Here is a 16,000-nt window from a genome sequence, read left to right as displayed (position 1 = left end):
TTCTCTTCTAAAAAAAGCAATGTGTTCCCAACAGTTTGTGTTTTGCATTCAATCCATACAACCTACAAATTAACAGCAACTACTGTTTGCATTATGTCTAACAATACTTTAATGCTAATTTTTTGTTTCCATAACGATAATGCACACTAATCAATGATGAGATGTCTGTGGTTATAACCTAACAATAATATCCACAAAGACATGTGAATAAAACTATTTAGCATTTTGTATCCAGCATTGGCTCAGAGGCAACTTCATCATTTTCATCAGGCTCATCACTATTGACCTCTCTGGCACCACCTGCTGGTGTTGTTGCATCCTGACACTTCACCTTAAACACATCCAACCTCTCAGGAAGGATCCGCTTGTTGAACAGGAGTGAGGCCACATATGAAAATGTCACAATGGAGGCTAAAGCAGTCAGCATGCAAAGAGTCTTGACAGGAGAACGCTGAATGTAAACGCCATCTTCTAAAACGCAACCTGGGAAATGCAGAACAACAGGGAGCCCTAACAGCGGCTCTCCACACAACACTCTCATCACCACCGCGACAAGGTAGCCTGCGATCGCCCCGTAACCGTTGGAAACCTTAACAAAGAGGATACATATCAGCTGGGGAAATACAATGGTGTAAGACAGGTCCGAGCCCAGGATCCAGAACATCATGATACTGATGTCCAGGTAGGTGAGGGATGTTCCCACAAGTCCTGCCACCACTATGAAGAGACGAATCACCCACCGCAGCTCTCTATCTGAAGCCTAAAAAGCAAAGTACATAATACAATACAATGAAATATGATGATGGGCATAGAAGTAAATACGTGTACCTGTATATCTCATGAACAGTCAATCCATGCTTAGTTTGACGAAAAGGGTGGGGGATTGGTAAGAATGAAGGTGAAGAGGGATGAAAATAGTAAAACACATGGTAATGCACCTGACTCCTGATGGTCTGGTAGATGCTGCTGGTGAAGATGGTGGTTGCAGACAAGAGGAACGAGTCAGCGGATGACATCACGGCAGCAGCAATGGCTCCGATGCCAAAAGCAGAAATGTAGGTCGGGGTTAAATTCTGAAGGATGATGGGCAACACCATGGCCGCTTCGCCCCGCTCATGTGGAGGAGGAGAACCATAAGAGGTGGAATTCCAGTCTGAAATATAGAATAAAATGCCATAATAAATACTGCAATAACAGAATAAACAACAAACATGACAAGATAGTCAATCCATAGGACATAAATGATACGTGTAATGAGAGTAGTTATGGCAGAAATAATAGTAGAAAATGATTATCACTACAACAGCATTGCCGATATAAGCAACATTACATAATGATAATGATAAAGATCACAATCACCTGTTGAAGCTGCAACAGCTCCAATAAGGATAGATGGGATTCCAGCAATGATCACGCCTCCCGCTGCTATAAAACAGCTGATTCTGGACGTAGATGCGGAGCAGGAGGACAGTGTCCTCTGATGGAAATCCTGAATTGCCATATTGCCCACGCTCTATAAGGTGAGAGAAACCAAGTTCATATCTGTCCTCACCTTCATATATATCAATTTACATGTGATATCTTAGGAATGTTGCCGACCTTACAATGCTGATGTATTGTTCAAACACAAAACAGGAGCTGGGGTGTAAAATAATCATAACCAAATATGTGTTCTGTTGCTCATGAGTAAATCTTTTTTCTGTTATTGCCGATATATATCAGACAATCATCTGCATATCTGTTTCTCTGTTTCTCACAGAACTTTCCCTCAAGGCTCAGTATTAGGACCGCTTCTGTTCTCACTATACACCAGATCACTGGGCTCTGTAATCACATCACATGGATTCTCCTACCATTGCTACGCTGATGACACCCAGCTATTCCTCTCTTTTCCCCCAACCTCTTACACTCACATTGCAACTCGCATCTCGGACTGTCTGGCTGACATCTCTGTCTGGACAACTGCACATCACCTCAAGCTTAACCTGAATAAAACCGAACTCCTCTTCATCCCGGGGAAAGACTGCCCTCGCATGGACCTGTTGGTCACTGTTGAGGGCATCACACTATTGCCGTCGTCAGCTGCGAGGAACCTGGGCTTAATCCTCGATGACCAACTATCCTGCACCCCCAACATCACTGCTGTGGCCCGATCCTGCAGATTTGCCCTCTACAATATCCGCAGGATTTGGACCTTCCTCACAAAGGATGCAACGCAACTCCTGGTCCAAGCACTGGTCATCTCCCGCCTTGACTACCGCAACTCTCTCCTGGCTGGACTCCCGGCCTCTGCGATTAAACCATTGCAGCGTATCCAGAACGCTGCAGCACGCCTTGTCTACTTCAGCTGGCCGGCTGGTACCACCATCGCTGAAATCAAACAAATGTCGCTCAGCAAAGTCCAGACTCTTCTCTGTTCTGGTCCTCAGTGGTGGAACGAACTCCCGACTAATGTCAGGACAACAGAGTCATTTGCCATTTTCCGAAAAAGGCTCAAGACTCACCTGTTCAGACTTCACCTCGACTCTGCATAGCATGACCCACTAACACCCCCCCCCCCCCCCCCCCCCCCCTAAAAAAAACCCCTTACCTATTTGGTGTTTGCTGAACAGCTACTACTTTACTCAGACAAGGACGAACATTTGTTTCTATTTTTTAGCTCTTACTTTATCGGCAATGATATGTTGTGGTTTCTTTCTTTTGACAAATGTACTTATTGTAAGTCACTTTGGACAAAAGCATCTGCTAAATGCCCTAAATGTAAAACTTTAAACCACTATGGTGGTTGAGTGGTCACACGTTTCACACATACTGAGTTATTATTGATCCTACCATCACTAGAAAAGTATCAATCCATTTCCCGACATCATCAGACTCCAGCTGGCCGAGCCAGGAGGCCTGATGTGTGTGGTTGAACGCTGCTTCAGTGATGTTTGTATAAAGATCACTCGTCAGTACAAAAGGGACACACAGCCACTGTGAAGAGAGGGAAACACTCAAGAACATCTAAATAAAGAAGAACACATGTGAAACAACATTGTGCAGTTTCATTGTGTAAAACTCACCAAGCTGAGAAGCACCAGTGACATCTGGATGACATCAGTGTAAGCCACTGAATAGAGACCTCCAAGAACGGTGTAGATGATTGCCACGGCAGCAGAGATCCAGATGCAGACACTGAAGGGCAGATCTAAAACCGTCCTCATGGTGGATCCTGGAGCACACAGACATAACATAGGATGGAGAAAAGCATGATTGGAGAAAATGGATGGAGATGGGTCAGACCCTGAAAGGGTTAATTTGAGTGATACTGCATGTGTGTACCCAACGAAATCAGTAATGCGGGAATCCAGACAACTTCACTTATGACTGGAATGATGGCAAGACACGCAGTCAGTGCTTTTCCATACTTCCTCTGAAATGGCTCCATCATACTGACGTAATTGTTCTCCCTCATTGGCTTTGCGAAGAACAGTCCACCTTCAAAAGGAGGAAAAAGAGAGAAAAGGAAACCCTTTTTCATACTGGACCCTGTATAACATACAACACAGTTCAATGTGGACGGTATTATCAGAGAGACAGACGGACAAAAGCATTAATCAGGATCCAAAAAGCTGAATCATCTTGTAATCCATTAAAAGTTTACTTTAGAGATTAATGTGAACTCCAAGAAGTCAGAGTGTACCTCTGACAAACAGGTTTTTATTATTATTTGAATGCTGCTAAAAAGGACCCGAAGGCTCAATAATGTTGATAGATATTCAGAGAGACTTGCCAATGATAAAGGAAAGTGACGTTTGCAGAGGAATGAGAGCCCAGATCAGACCCTTGGTGGGGTCATAAACCGACTCTGCGACTCCAATGATGAAGGCACCTCCAACCCAAGTAGCTGCAGGAGAAAAAGTACACATTATGGAGTAATATGACACGTAGCCTATGTACGCAAACTCAAATTTCTATCTGTTTGATCAATTCTGTGAAACATCCTTATCATAATATCATAATTGTTTAAAATGAATCTTATTGCGTAGCGCAATAGATAGGGCGTAAGAGCATTAAAATAATAAATGAACATGGTGAGATGTCCGTTAGAAATATACGAACTAGAATAGGCTTGAACAATATGAGAAATATATCAGCTAACATTGTTGAATAACAAGGATATTACTAGCAATAAATAAACTGATATTAAAGTGTACACAGCTCTGCCTTCCTGCTGGCTTCAGTTTACTTCTGTTTATTACAGTTTTTCTCCATTGGTTTGGCTCTTTTCTTGAAACAGAAATTACATTCTCAAAACAACATGGACAAATCTCCAAACCACTTGGCAATTGCTCACAACAGAATTGCTCATTAATTTCATCAAATTGCAATTGTCTTACATGTCTCAATATCTCATTACATCTTTGCAAATGATTAAGTACAGGTAGCCTACATTTAGCACAATTTCCAAGTGAATAGATCTTGTTGATCTAAACTGATTGTCGATTCTCAGTCTATATATATATATATATATATATATATATATATATATATATATATATATATATATATATATATATATATATATATATATAAACAGTGCTATGCATAAGTTTAGGCACCCCATGCCTAAGTTATGCTAAAGAGGAATAAAAAAAATCATCTTTTGTGAATTGATCTTAATGCCTTAATTAAAAAAATGAGGAAAAATCCTACCTTTTAGGACACCAATTTTCTTTGTGAATGAATAATGTGTCGTAAAGAAATAAATGTTTTTCATTAAAATACAGGGTGCATAAGTATGGGCACCCCTATGTTAAACTCCCATAGAGGCAGGCAGATTTTTATTTTTAAAGGCCAGTTATTACATGGATCCATGATACTATGCATTCTGATAAAGTCACCTAGGCCTTTGGAATTAAAATAAAATCCAAATCCTCACATACCCTTCACATACCTAGAGACTGGCATGGTGCTTTTCAGATAGCCTATAGCATGCTAGTTAGCCTAATGATTTCTCAATGCAAATCAAACCTAGGCTAAAATAGGCTAACTGAAAAGCACCATGATTTTCTCTAGGTATGTGAAGGGTATGTGAGGATTTGGATTTTATTTTAACTCCAAAGGCCTAGGTGACTTTATCAGAATGCATAGTGGATTCATGTAATAACTGGCCTTTAAAAATAAAAATCTGCCTGCCTCTATGGGAGTTTAACATAGGGGTGCCCATACTTATGCACCCTGTATTTTAATGAAGAACATTTATTTCTTTACGATACATTATTCATTCACAAAGAAAATTGGTGTCCTAAAAGGTAGGATTTTTCCTCATTTTTTTAATTAAGGCATTAAGATCAATTCACAAAAGATGATTTTCACCTGGCCAAGCAAATGAACAAGGGCAACTGCCTGCTCCAGGAAGAAGAAGAAGAGTAAGGGTGTGTGGTGGTGGAATAGGGGGAAGAGGCCGAGGAGCACGAAGACACCATGTTGTCCCGGATGAAATTCGGGCCACAACTATAGACCATGTTGTCAACCACCGCCTCACAATGGTGGAGGCAGGTCTCAGAGTGCAGCCTAATGTACCTCGCTCTACAGTCTCCTCCATCATCCAAACCTTTCGCAGGGAAAACAAGTATGTACTCACATCAGTCAATAATTGAATTATATGTTGTATACTGTAGGACAGGACACTGTGTGTGCATAAAACAAGAAATGTGTTTATTTACTAATTTACGTATTCATTTACTGTGTGTGTGTGTGTGTGTGTGTGTGTGTGTGTGTGTGTGTGTGTGTGTGTGTGTGTGTGTGTGTGTGTCTGTTTGTGTGTTTTAGGCCTGCAGTAACGTACCTCAATGGGATGGTATGATACTAATAATGACAAGAAAAATGTTGGAGAAAATAAACTATGGAATTATTGATGATACAGTTTACAGTAGTATTCCAGTCACTGTTCAGTGATGCATTAGAATAGTGGTAAAATTACTGTAAGTAAAGCAACAATACAATTTAATTGGTAACTCAGTCTGTAAGAAATACATAAGGCATACATTACGAAAGGAGTGTTGTCCTTTGAATTCTATGTCTAGGATTGAACGACAACCTGGCACGGGTGGCAGAAGAAAACTTCTCAATCAACAACAAGAACAAGAGATCTGTAACATTGTGATAGCAAATAATGCCATCACATTGAGACAGATCCGTGATCCTACAAGACAATGCCATATTCCATAATGTCAACTCTATAAGCATCTCCACAATAGACCGGGTATTGAAGAAGCATCAGATGACCATGAAGCAACTTTACAGGGTACCATTTGAGAGGAACTCTGATAGAGTGAAAGAGCTGCGGTACCAGTATGTACATGTAAGTCAGTTATCTTGTCTATCATTATAACCTTTTTACAATTAAGCAGTGGTTCCCAAATGTTTTTGGCCTCAGTACCCATTTTACCTGTATTTGCTTTATCTGACATCAACATTTTGCCTCAAAACTGCAACAGAAAACTGCAGCTTACTGTATGATACAATTATCATTTGAAGAATATATTTGATGTTTTCTTTTTGTAGTGAATAATGGCATTGGAAGGAAATGAGACCCCTCATATCCTTGTGTTTGTGGATGAGGCTGGTTTCAACCTGGCCAAGGGCCGAAGACGTGGCCGCAATATTATTGGCCACCGGGCCACGGTGGCTGTCCCAGGCCAGCGAGGGGGCAATATAACTATGTGTGCTGCCATTTCTGAGAATGGTGTGGCCACTCACATTCCCAGTCTTGGCCCATACAACACACAGAAGCTCCTCATCTTCTTGGATCGCCTTTATTTAGATTTGATCCCTGAAAATGAGAGAGGTCTCGTAGGGCCTCACCTACCAAGCTATGTTATTGTGTGGGACAATGTGAATTTCCACCGTGGCCTGCTCATCAGGGCCTGGTTCACTACCCATCCAAGGATGGTCATGGTGTTTATACCACCTTACTCTCCTTTCCTAAATCCCATTGAAGAGTTTTTCTCCGCTTGGAGGTGGAGAGTGTATGAGCTTCAGGCGCAAAATCAAAGGTCCCTGCTCCATGCAATGGACGCTGCGTGTGAAGACATAACAGGAGATCAGTGTAGGGGATGGTTGCGACATGCACGCTGTTTCTTCCCTCGTTGCATCGCAAGGGAGAAGATGTGGATGAGAATCTGTGGCCAGACAGACAGCAGCGGATGGCCAGGAGGGTGAGGAGGACGGCCAGGAGGGTGAAGAGGACAGCCAGGAGGGTGAGGAGGACGGTCAGGAGGGTGAGGACGGTGGCCAGAAGGGCGAGGAGGACGGTCAGGAGGGTGAGGAGGACGGTCAGGAGGGTGAGGAGGAAGGCCAGGAGGGTGAGGAGGACGGTCAGGAGGGTGAGGAGGACAGCCAGGAGGGTGAGGACGGTGGCCAGGAGGGCGAGGAGGACGGCCAGGAGGGTGAGGAGGACGGCCAGGAGGGTGAGGAGGAAGGCTAGGAGGGTGAGGAGGACGGCCAGGAGGGTGAGGAGGAAGGCTAGGAGGGTGAGGACGGTGGCCAGGAGGGCGAGGAGTACGGCCGGGAGGGTGAGGAGTTTGTGAATAATAATGGTTACAATTTCCTTGGCAGTCTGAGTGCAATGTGTGATGTCAAACCTTGGAGGCTACTCTTACCATAAAATCCTATCTTTTTTTCAGTTTTACACACAATTGTATTCTGTTAGCTAGACAAAAAAACTAGTACAGTAACCATTGTCAATGAAGGACTGGGCTAAGACTTAGTGGACATGAGGGATATTTCAATGGTCCTCTGCCATAGTGACAAAACATCCAAACATTTTGACTTGCAGTCTTTACAATGCCAAAGGCATGATGCATTTATATGAGAAAGAAATTTGGTTTTGATACATGAGTGTTTTGGGAGAGATATGAGCTTTTGCAGGTGAGCCATGGTGTTGTGCTGAACTGTAAGACTGTTATGCCAAATGATCTTAGAGTTTTCAGAATGTCATTTCTGTTTCAAGAAATGAGCCAAACCAATGGAGAAAAACTGTAAACACAATAAATTACTGGCTGAATTTTTTCTTTTTTTAAAGGAAAGAAATTAGCACTATGGATGGAATGATATGGGATTTTATCATCACGATTATCCTGATCATGAAAATTCAACATGATAGACTTATTGGCATTTCCTTTTATTGCAATCTATAATACATTCCTATTTATTTATTATTTATTAATAGTGTGTTGATAGAAAACTTGACATGGCAATGACAAATTTAAGTAAATGATTCATTGTGCGGCCCTAAACCAAAACTCACCCGTCATGGTGAAGGCTCCAATTGTCAAGCCGACACTCCGGTTAGCAAGAAAAGAAACCTCTGCCTGTCCACCGTGTGCATTTGTCTCCATCTTCTTAGATTTCACAGATGCCCAGATGCCGATTCCCAGCACAAGCAGGTAGAATGCCACCATCACCAACAGTCCGCCGATATTGAGAGCCATTGTGGTTTTGCCTATGAAGGTGACTAATGTCTTGACTTCACTGTTCCAGCTTTTACAGAAACACCCTGCGATACAAGAAGGCATTTCACCAAGTCAGTATAGAATGCCAGGTGTCCTTAGTAAAAAGGTAAAAGGACAACTGTCAACACTTCATTGTCTAATGATATTCCTACTATTGATGGGATTGCAATTGCCTCACACACCACCATAAGAAACCTTGGAGTTATCTTTGATCGGTATCTGTCCTTTAACCCACACATTAAATAAATTACAAGGACATCCTTCTTTCAGGCCAATGCTGTCTCAAAAAGATGCAGAAAAACTCATCCATGCATTTCTTACCTCAAGGCTGGATTATTGCAATTCCTTATTATCAGGCTGTTCCAATAAATCCCATAAATCTCTCCAGCTGGTCCAGAATGCTGCAGCACGTGTTCTAACTAAAACTAGAAGAAGGGATCATGTTTCTCCTGTATTAGCTTCTCTGCACTGGCTCCCAGTAAAATCCAGAATATAATTTAAAATTCTTCTCCTCACTTACAAGGCTCTTAATGGTCAGGTACCATCATACCTGAAAGAGCTGATTAAACCTTACTGCCTAGAGCACTATGCTCTCAGAATAAAGGGTTACTTGTCGTTCCTAAAGTCTTCAAAAGTACAGTGGGTGCCAGGGCTTTCAGCCCTCAAGCTCCTCCACAGCAAAAAGTCCAGTGTTGAATTATCTCCCACAGAGTTGATTTCAACACTTTTTGAGGGTTTATATCGCTCCACACTTTCTAGTTAAATTAACACTTTCAAAATAGTTAAACATTTAACACTCTGCCAGAGTTCCTTCGTTAACTCGCAAAACGGAGTTAAAGTAACACTAAGGGATTAGACAACTAACACTGCTCCGAGTTAATTTTTTTTTAACTATTTGGGTAGTGTTATTTTCACTCCCTAAAGTGTCAATTATCTACTCTGAAAAAATGTTACAATTATTTTTTAATGTATTAAATATTAATTACTAATTTATTTAATATATACTATATTAACAAGAATTAATTCCAATAAACAAAGTCATTTTCAAATACATTATTTGTGCCTTTTCTCCCTTGCAGTCAGTTGAATTAAAACATTGTGAATGAAGGTATAATGTACAAACTTTCATCTGAAACATTGTATGAGCTTTGAATATCAAACGGTTTATGGAATTTAAGCTCAGAGATTTTTAATAGACATCTTTCCACACTTCGTAATACTCTGAATGCATGATGATGGTCATCAAAATTCAATTTGAACTTGGGTCCAGTATAGTAGCCATGTTCAACTCTTAAATGTGAAATCAACTGCTGGGATAATTATTCTGACACATGAAACAGGTCAGCATTGTTATAGCTTCTTACTCACAGGGTGAGAGTGCTACTGGCTGGTTATGCAGTCTTGCTCTCTAACTCTGGGTGACTGGTTCATTTTCCCGACATCAATGCTATACACTGTTGTCATGCAGGAATGTGTAAAAATTCACAAGTGCAACATCGTATGACAAATCAAAAACAAAATGTGCTTTGAAAAGTTCATCACATGCCCCGAGGGAGCGGTTTGCCTTGCATGGGATGAGACGCTTATCCATGGTGATATAGAAGCTGTCAATCTTGCTCTTCTGACGCCCAACAGCAAGGAGGTACGGCTGCAGACCCCGCTTGTTGCGGAAATGCTCCTCCAAACTGCAGCATGACTAGGGTTGAGATCAGAAAACTGAACATTAGACACAAGAATAATGTGCAGCCACAGAGAAAAGTACATTACAGAAGTGATTATTCCAACATCTTCTCATTGGCTAGTACAAGATGGGAATGAAGACTTAATTACAATTCCATCCACTTTTTAACAACCCTCATTTACATATGTGGCTAAGAAGGTGACGTGACAAATTATTATAATCACCTTAATAATATAATTACCTTATGAAAGACAACAAGTCTCTCAACTGCATCACATGCACTAATTTTTGGAGACTTCAGTCCCCCTGGAGGTGGTGGACGGAGATGTAACAGCAACAACAGGGAGGCCATTTCTTGGTCGTAGGCTGAGGACAAAGAGTCACAAGAATTAACTGAAAACTCTTCAAATTTAATACTTTTCAAGTTTGAATAACAGGGAGGCATTATGAGAAAGTTTTGAACAGTCATCCATCTATTAGTCACATTTACCCCAAAAATCAGGTCAACGTTCAGAGATACACAGAATAAACAAATGAAATATTATTGCAGTTACAGTTTAACTGCAATTATAGCAAATGCATTAAAATAAGCAAAACAAAACAAAACAAAAAAACTCACTTGTTGCCTCATCAAGATCATTTCCTGGGTGACTTTCTGCTAAATGCACCAAGCGACGCAACTCTGGTGTTGACGTGAGCCGCTTAGCCTCTTTTATGACATTTGGCTTGAAGAACAAATTATGTCTCGTCAAGTATGTTGAAGTTAGTCATGTTCATGTTCAGTGTTTTGTGTTCAAGCACTTCCTGTTTTATTTTTGTACTCACCTTTTCCCTCTCGTTTCAGACCCAGACTTCCTCCCTTTGTGTTATTTTCCCGCCTTGGTAATTGTCTGCCCCGCCCCTGATTGGCTTCACCTGTGTTCACTCCCCTCATGTATAAATAGTCCTCGTCTCCCTTTGTCCTTGTCAGTTCGTCTTGTTCATGTCATGGATGCGTTCGCCCAGTTTAGGTGTACTCCTGTTCAGTATCTGGTGTAGGTCGTTGTATTTGATCCTCTTTGTGAGCGCCTTTTGTTTGTTTATTTGCAACCTCTTTTGAGAGCGTTTTTTGTTTGTTCCACGAAAGAAAAGGAAAATAAATACTTTTTGTTGAACACCAAGAACAGAGTCGTGCATTTGAGTCCCTCAGTCTGTCCCAGGTCGTGACACAAATCCCATTTCTGAAGAAGCCTGGAGGATGTTTCGTCATCAAATAGGAGAGTAAAGACTTGGTCCACCTTTGAGAAAGAAGATATTAAACTACTACTACAGGAAATACTTTCAAATTTCAAGCCATTAAACATCTCATCCCAAACTTACCAATCCCTTTGTATCCAGGAATCTTGGGAAGCTGGAGAGGATATCAACACTTCTGCCTGGGTCATTAACAAGCTTCTGACGGTGCTGCTCTCATCTTCTGGAAAATCAGGACATTCTCTGCAGTAGGCTATGGTTGAGCAAAGACATGGCCTCTTGGCAAGCATCACCATCAAGCTGCCTTTCAACATTAACAGACCTTTGGAAATGTGGGCCTCCCTGAGAAAAGTGAATTTGGCTACTTGGTGGCAGTGCAGATATTTGACGAATCTTCCTCTGGACTGTTTTCAGACGCCAAGAAATGTATCCTGTGCTGCTTGCAGCATCATAGAAGTGTTCCTAAAATAAAATTTAAAAAAATTAAATGTGTGGTCCATGAGAAATCTCACGGAATTCAAATATCAATGTCGTCCACACAGTTTGGTGTCACAACATGACATAAAAGTGTAAACAATAATAATGCCTATTACATAGCCCTTCTTGGAGTATGGATCCTTGAGGGAAGGGAACAGCATCACTATCCCATGTGCAAAATCTTCTCTGATTGCTTTAGTGGGGAGGTGCCTGAGAGGAGATATTACATTATTAGTGCAATAGTAAATAAGTAGTTAACCATGCAGTTAGTTGGTACAAATTAAAACAATATAATACAGACATACCCATCATTGTCAATCATGTGAGCCACCAGGATGTTAACCATTTGTCTTCTTGCAGCATCTGTTAGGCTTTCTGTTGTTACTGGTACTCCTTTAGTACTTCTTCACCTCCAGACTTGCTTCTCAGCACAGCTTCAATCCACTAATAAAAAAACAAAAACATCAGAATACAAAACACGGTGATAAACAGCTTTTCTAGAGACTCAGAGTGAAAAAAATGTGAAAGTATTAAGAAACCTGTTTAGCAGACAGCATCACGTGTATCCTCTATTCTTTGTCTCTTGCTAGGGACCTCATCTACGATTACAGTTGATGCACTTGAGCTGAAGCTTGAGTCAGACGTCTCAGAAGCAGAAGACAAGGAGCAATCAGAGAATTCTAAAGGCATAGAAAAAATGTAAATAATTATTCTCTGTAAGGTGTACAGTGCTTTATTATACCTGCCTTGACATCTCACCCTGACCTGAGAAAACTGTCAGAACCACATTGCCTTGTCCAACGAGGTCACTGAATATTTCTGCATCAACATCTGTCCCTGTTGCATCCTTGTATATAACTTTTGCATCAGTTGGCACTTGGCAGGCAAAATCTCTCGATAACTGGAAAAGATAGTAAGATAAAACTGAATGTGCTTTTGAAGTCAGAAGTGTTTCTTGCCTGACAGCGAATAAATGTTCACGTTAAATCTCCCCACTGTATAATCATTAAATAGACCTAGAGCATTCACAAAACCCATTCCCTCTTAAGTCCAAATTTAAAAATTGATGATTGTCTTTTTTATTGACTGTTTTGGTGTATATTATGCTTCACACTATGAAGCACACAATGCAGAACTGAAAATGTTTCGCAATTTACCCCCATTTACAGTATAAAAGAGTCTGCTAAAGGCATGTAAAGAAATCAGAATCGACAACATTAAAGGAAAACACCACCGCATTTCCATACTGAACTATGTTCTGCTCTGATCTTAGACGAGGTGATACATACCTCCCTGTCCTCTGTGCGTGCACTCAATGGCTCTTCGACGTCGGCGCAGTAATATCATCACTCCGCTCCCCCTCTTACTTCCGTCAATAGAACCTACGTGACCTGCACACCGTCGCCTGCACTACCTGTAGTAGTTTGTGCACAGTTGAGGAAGCATCAGGTTGTAGTAAGATAGTTTGTGAACAATCAAACATCATGGTTATAACGTGCATCGTACAGGGTTGTGAAAACAAGCAGAAGGTATATAGTCCCGTCATGTTTTGAGTGATGATATTACTGCGCCGACGTCGAAGTGCTTCCAGTTGTTATTCCGCCATACTATATAGTTATCCTTGTTATCCGCTTAGAAAAATTGGCATGTTTCATTTTGTGTAACCAAACTTGGGTCGTGTAACTACTCACGTAACCGTATTTAAATAGGGACAACGTGGAAGTGCTTGGTCGCTTCTAACTTCACCCCCCTTTGGATCCTAAGGACAAGCTACATGCTAGCAAATTAGCGCTGCGTGGAGTGCGCGCAAGAGCCATTGAGTGCACGCACAGAGGAGAGGGAGGTATGTATCACCTCGTCTAAGCAGAACATAGTTCAGTATGGAAATGCGGTGGTGTTTTCCTTTAAGGAGCTTGCAGAATGAGCTTTTAAAAGAACATGAGTGTGGTTTAAACCTTTTTTCTAAGCCATGCTAACCTTTTCATGGAATTGCAGAAAGTCAAACTACCCTTCATCCTCATCCAACCTAACATACTTCTGCTGTTTGCTGTACTTCACCTGGACCTGCATTTTTACCGAGACATGCGAGGAAGTTTGACAAAGTAAATAAACATTTATAGGAAGAACGGTAAAAATTAAAGCTATGTCGACAGTGTTACACCATTTTTGGTGACCAATCAGATGCTGTGACCTGCAGTGTTGGTCAAAGTACTACAAGTTATTAAAATGCTGCTTATGCGTCAACTCATCAGAATTTAATGATGCACTTAAAGGAGAAATCCGGTCATTTTTGACCCCATTTTCGTTGTCCCCAGGCTCATCCTGACTTATTAGACGCAAAAAACCCGACAAAAATTGACGTGGACATGACGACTGCACTGCTCGATCGTTTCTTTATGGATACAAAATCTACGAGGAAAACGTTTTTGTTTCTGCGGTGAGTCGGACGGACGAGTGTTCACCCGGCACGTTACTAGCTGTAAGCAATGGTTGCTATGTTGTAACATAGTCATACATATGGACATAACAGCTTTGTGGATTTATTATGGACATGAAGACTGCACTGCTCGATTGTTTCTTTATGGATACAAAATCAAAACTATGAGGAAAATGTTTTCGTTTCTGCGGTGACTGGGAGGGATGACAGGCGCTCGGCTACCTACTGCTAATGTCTACGGGGTGATTTGAGGTGAGTAACTCCATGCAAAAACACACATTTATGTCGTTCGGCCACACTATTTGAGCCAAACGAGTGCTGTAGTGTCTCGTACGGACCCAACTTGTGTTGCATAGGTCTTGGAATTATTTTAGGGGGGTTTAGCTCAGGAGGTAGAGTGGGTTGGCTGGCTACCGCAAGATTGCTGGTTCAATCCCCGGCTCCTCCTAGCTGAGTGCCTGGTGTCCCTGAACAAGACACCTCACCCTAATTGCTCCTGACGAGCTGGCTGTCAGGAGCAATTAGGGTTGACTCCGCCGTCGGTGTGTGAATGTGTGCATGAATGGGTGAATGTCAGTCATTACTGTAACGTGCTTTGGATAAAAGCGCTATATAAATGAGGACCATTTACCATTTTCTGAGGCCTAGAAAAGCAGATAAAAGTTGCCCCAATGGGTTAGCATTGGAGCGAGTCTTGAAGGCTGCCAGGCAGGTACAGATCTCAGGCTAGGCAACGTCGTTTTTTTGTCAGGTTTTTTGCTTCTAATAAGTCGGGATGACCCTGGGGATAACAAAAATGGGGTCAAAAATGGCCGGATTTCTCCTTTAAATGTAAAATGTATTTAATATATCAGTTACAGCCTGATTTTCTGCTAATTTTGTACTTAAGCTTTAATCTAGTAATTTAAGTACATTAACTGGTAATACTTATATACTTTTACTTAAGAAAGTACTTTTCCAACACTGCAGGTCACAGAATCTGATGGGTCACCAAATACAGTACTAGAAACGCCCGTCTGCATGTTGGGACATGATTTTTGCCCCCTTTGATGTTCAAAGTGAAGGCAAAAAAAAAAGACTGTTAGCTCCAGCCTCAAACAAGATTTTATACAGTAAAAAAAACATAAAGCTTTGTTTTTCCTCACTTTAAGCATGCATGTGAATTGTTAAATTATCATTGATAAAGTTGACGAGGGTTTTAGTAGCAAACTTTTAGCTTGCTTGCCATAGAATGCTAGCTAGCTAATCACCAGGCCAAATTTGCTGTTCAGTCCTGGCAACAAACACGGTTTTGTAAGGCATATATTCTCTGTAGATGTTTCATTGTTCATACTGAACTTCACAGCATCAATTTATAATTGGTTCAGTAAGTTTGACTTAATTGCACTTACCGTGTAGTACTGCATGAGAGGGAGAAAATGGCGCTGAGTTGTATCCTCTGTCTCCAACCGAAGAAGAGAAATGCATGGGCGGAGCTTAATTACATCTCTGCAGAGTTGGGTTAACGCTGATGTGATCAACTCTGTCAAATAACTCCAACACTGAACGGCATTTAAATCAGAATGTGTTAAAATTACACTCTGCGAGTGAAAATCTACGGAAGCCCTAAACGGTCATGTTATATCTCAACTTTACTTCTGAATTAAGGAGATATTGCAGAATTGAATCTTA

The 16,000-nt window shown here is 41.2% G+C and overlaps 1 protein-coding gene across 1 annotated transcript; it reads right to left on the bottom strand.

Moving 5' to 3' along the window:
- Positions 1–217: 217 nt before the first annotated feature.
- LOC311032195 (high-affinity choline transporter 1-like) lies at positions 218–8,480 on the bottom strand (the record flags this gene model as incomplete). The annotated part of the gene is made up of 8 exons (XM_084038833.1): positions 218–760; positions 939–1,153; positions 1,360–1,513; positions 2,833–2,976; positions 3,066–3,214; positions 3,325–3,480; positions 3,776–3,889; positions 8,297–8,480. The coding sequence occupies 8 exons, from the start codon at positions 8,478–8,480 to the stop codon at positions 218–220; spliced, it is 1,659 nt and encodes a 552-aa protein (XP_083894959.1).
- Positions 8,481–16,000: the final 7,520 nt, after the last annotated feature.

Source organism: Eutrigla gurnardus (assembly GCF_963514095.1).
Source record: "Eutrigla gurnardus genome assembly, chromosome: 21".
Lineage (NCBI taxonomy): Eukaryota > Metazoa > Chordata > Actinopteri > Perciformes > Triglidae > Eutrigla > Eutrigla gurnardus.
The sequence above is the reverse complement of the archived record's forward strand: the minus strand, read 5'-3'. Positions and strand labels throughout refer to the sequence as shown.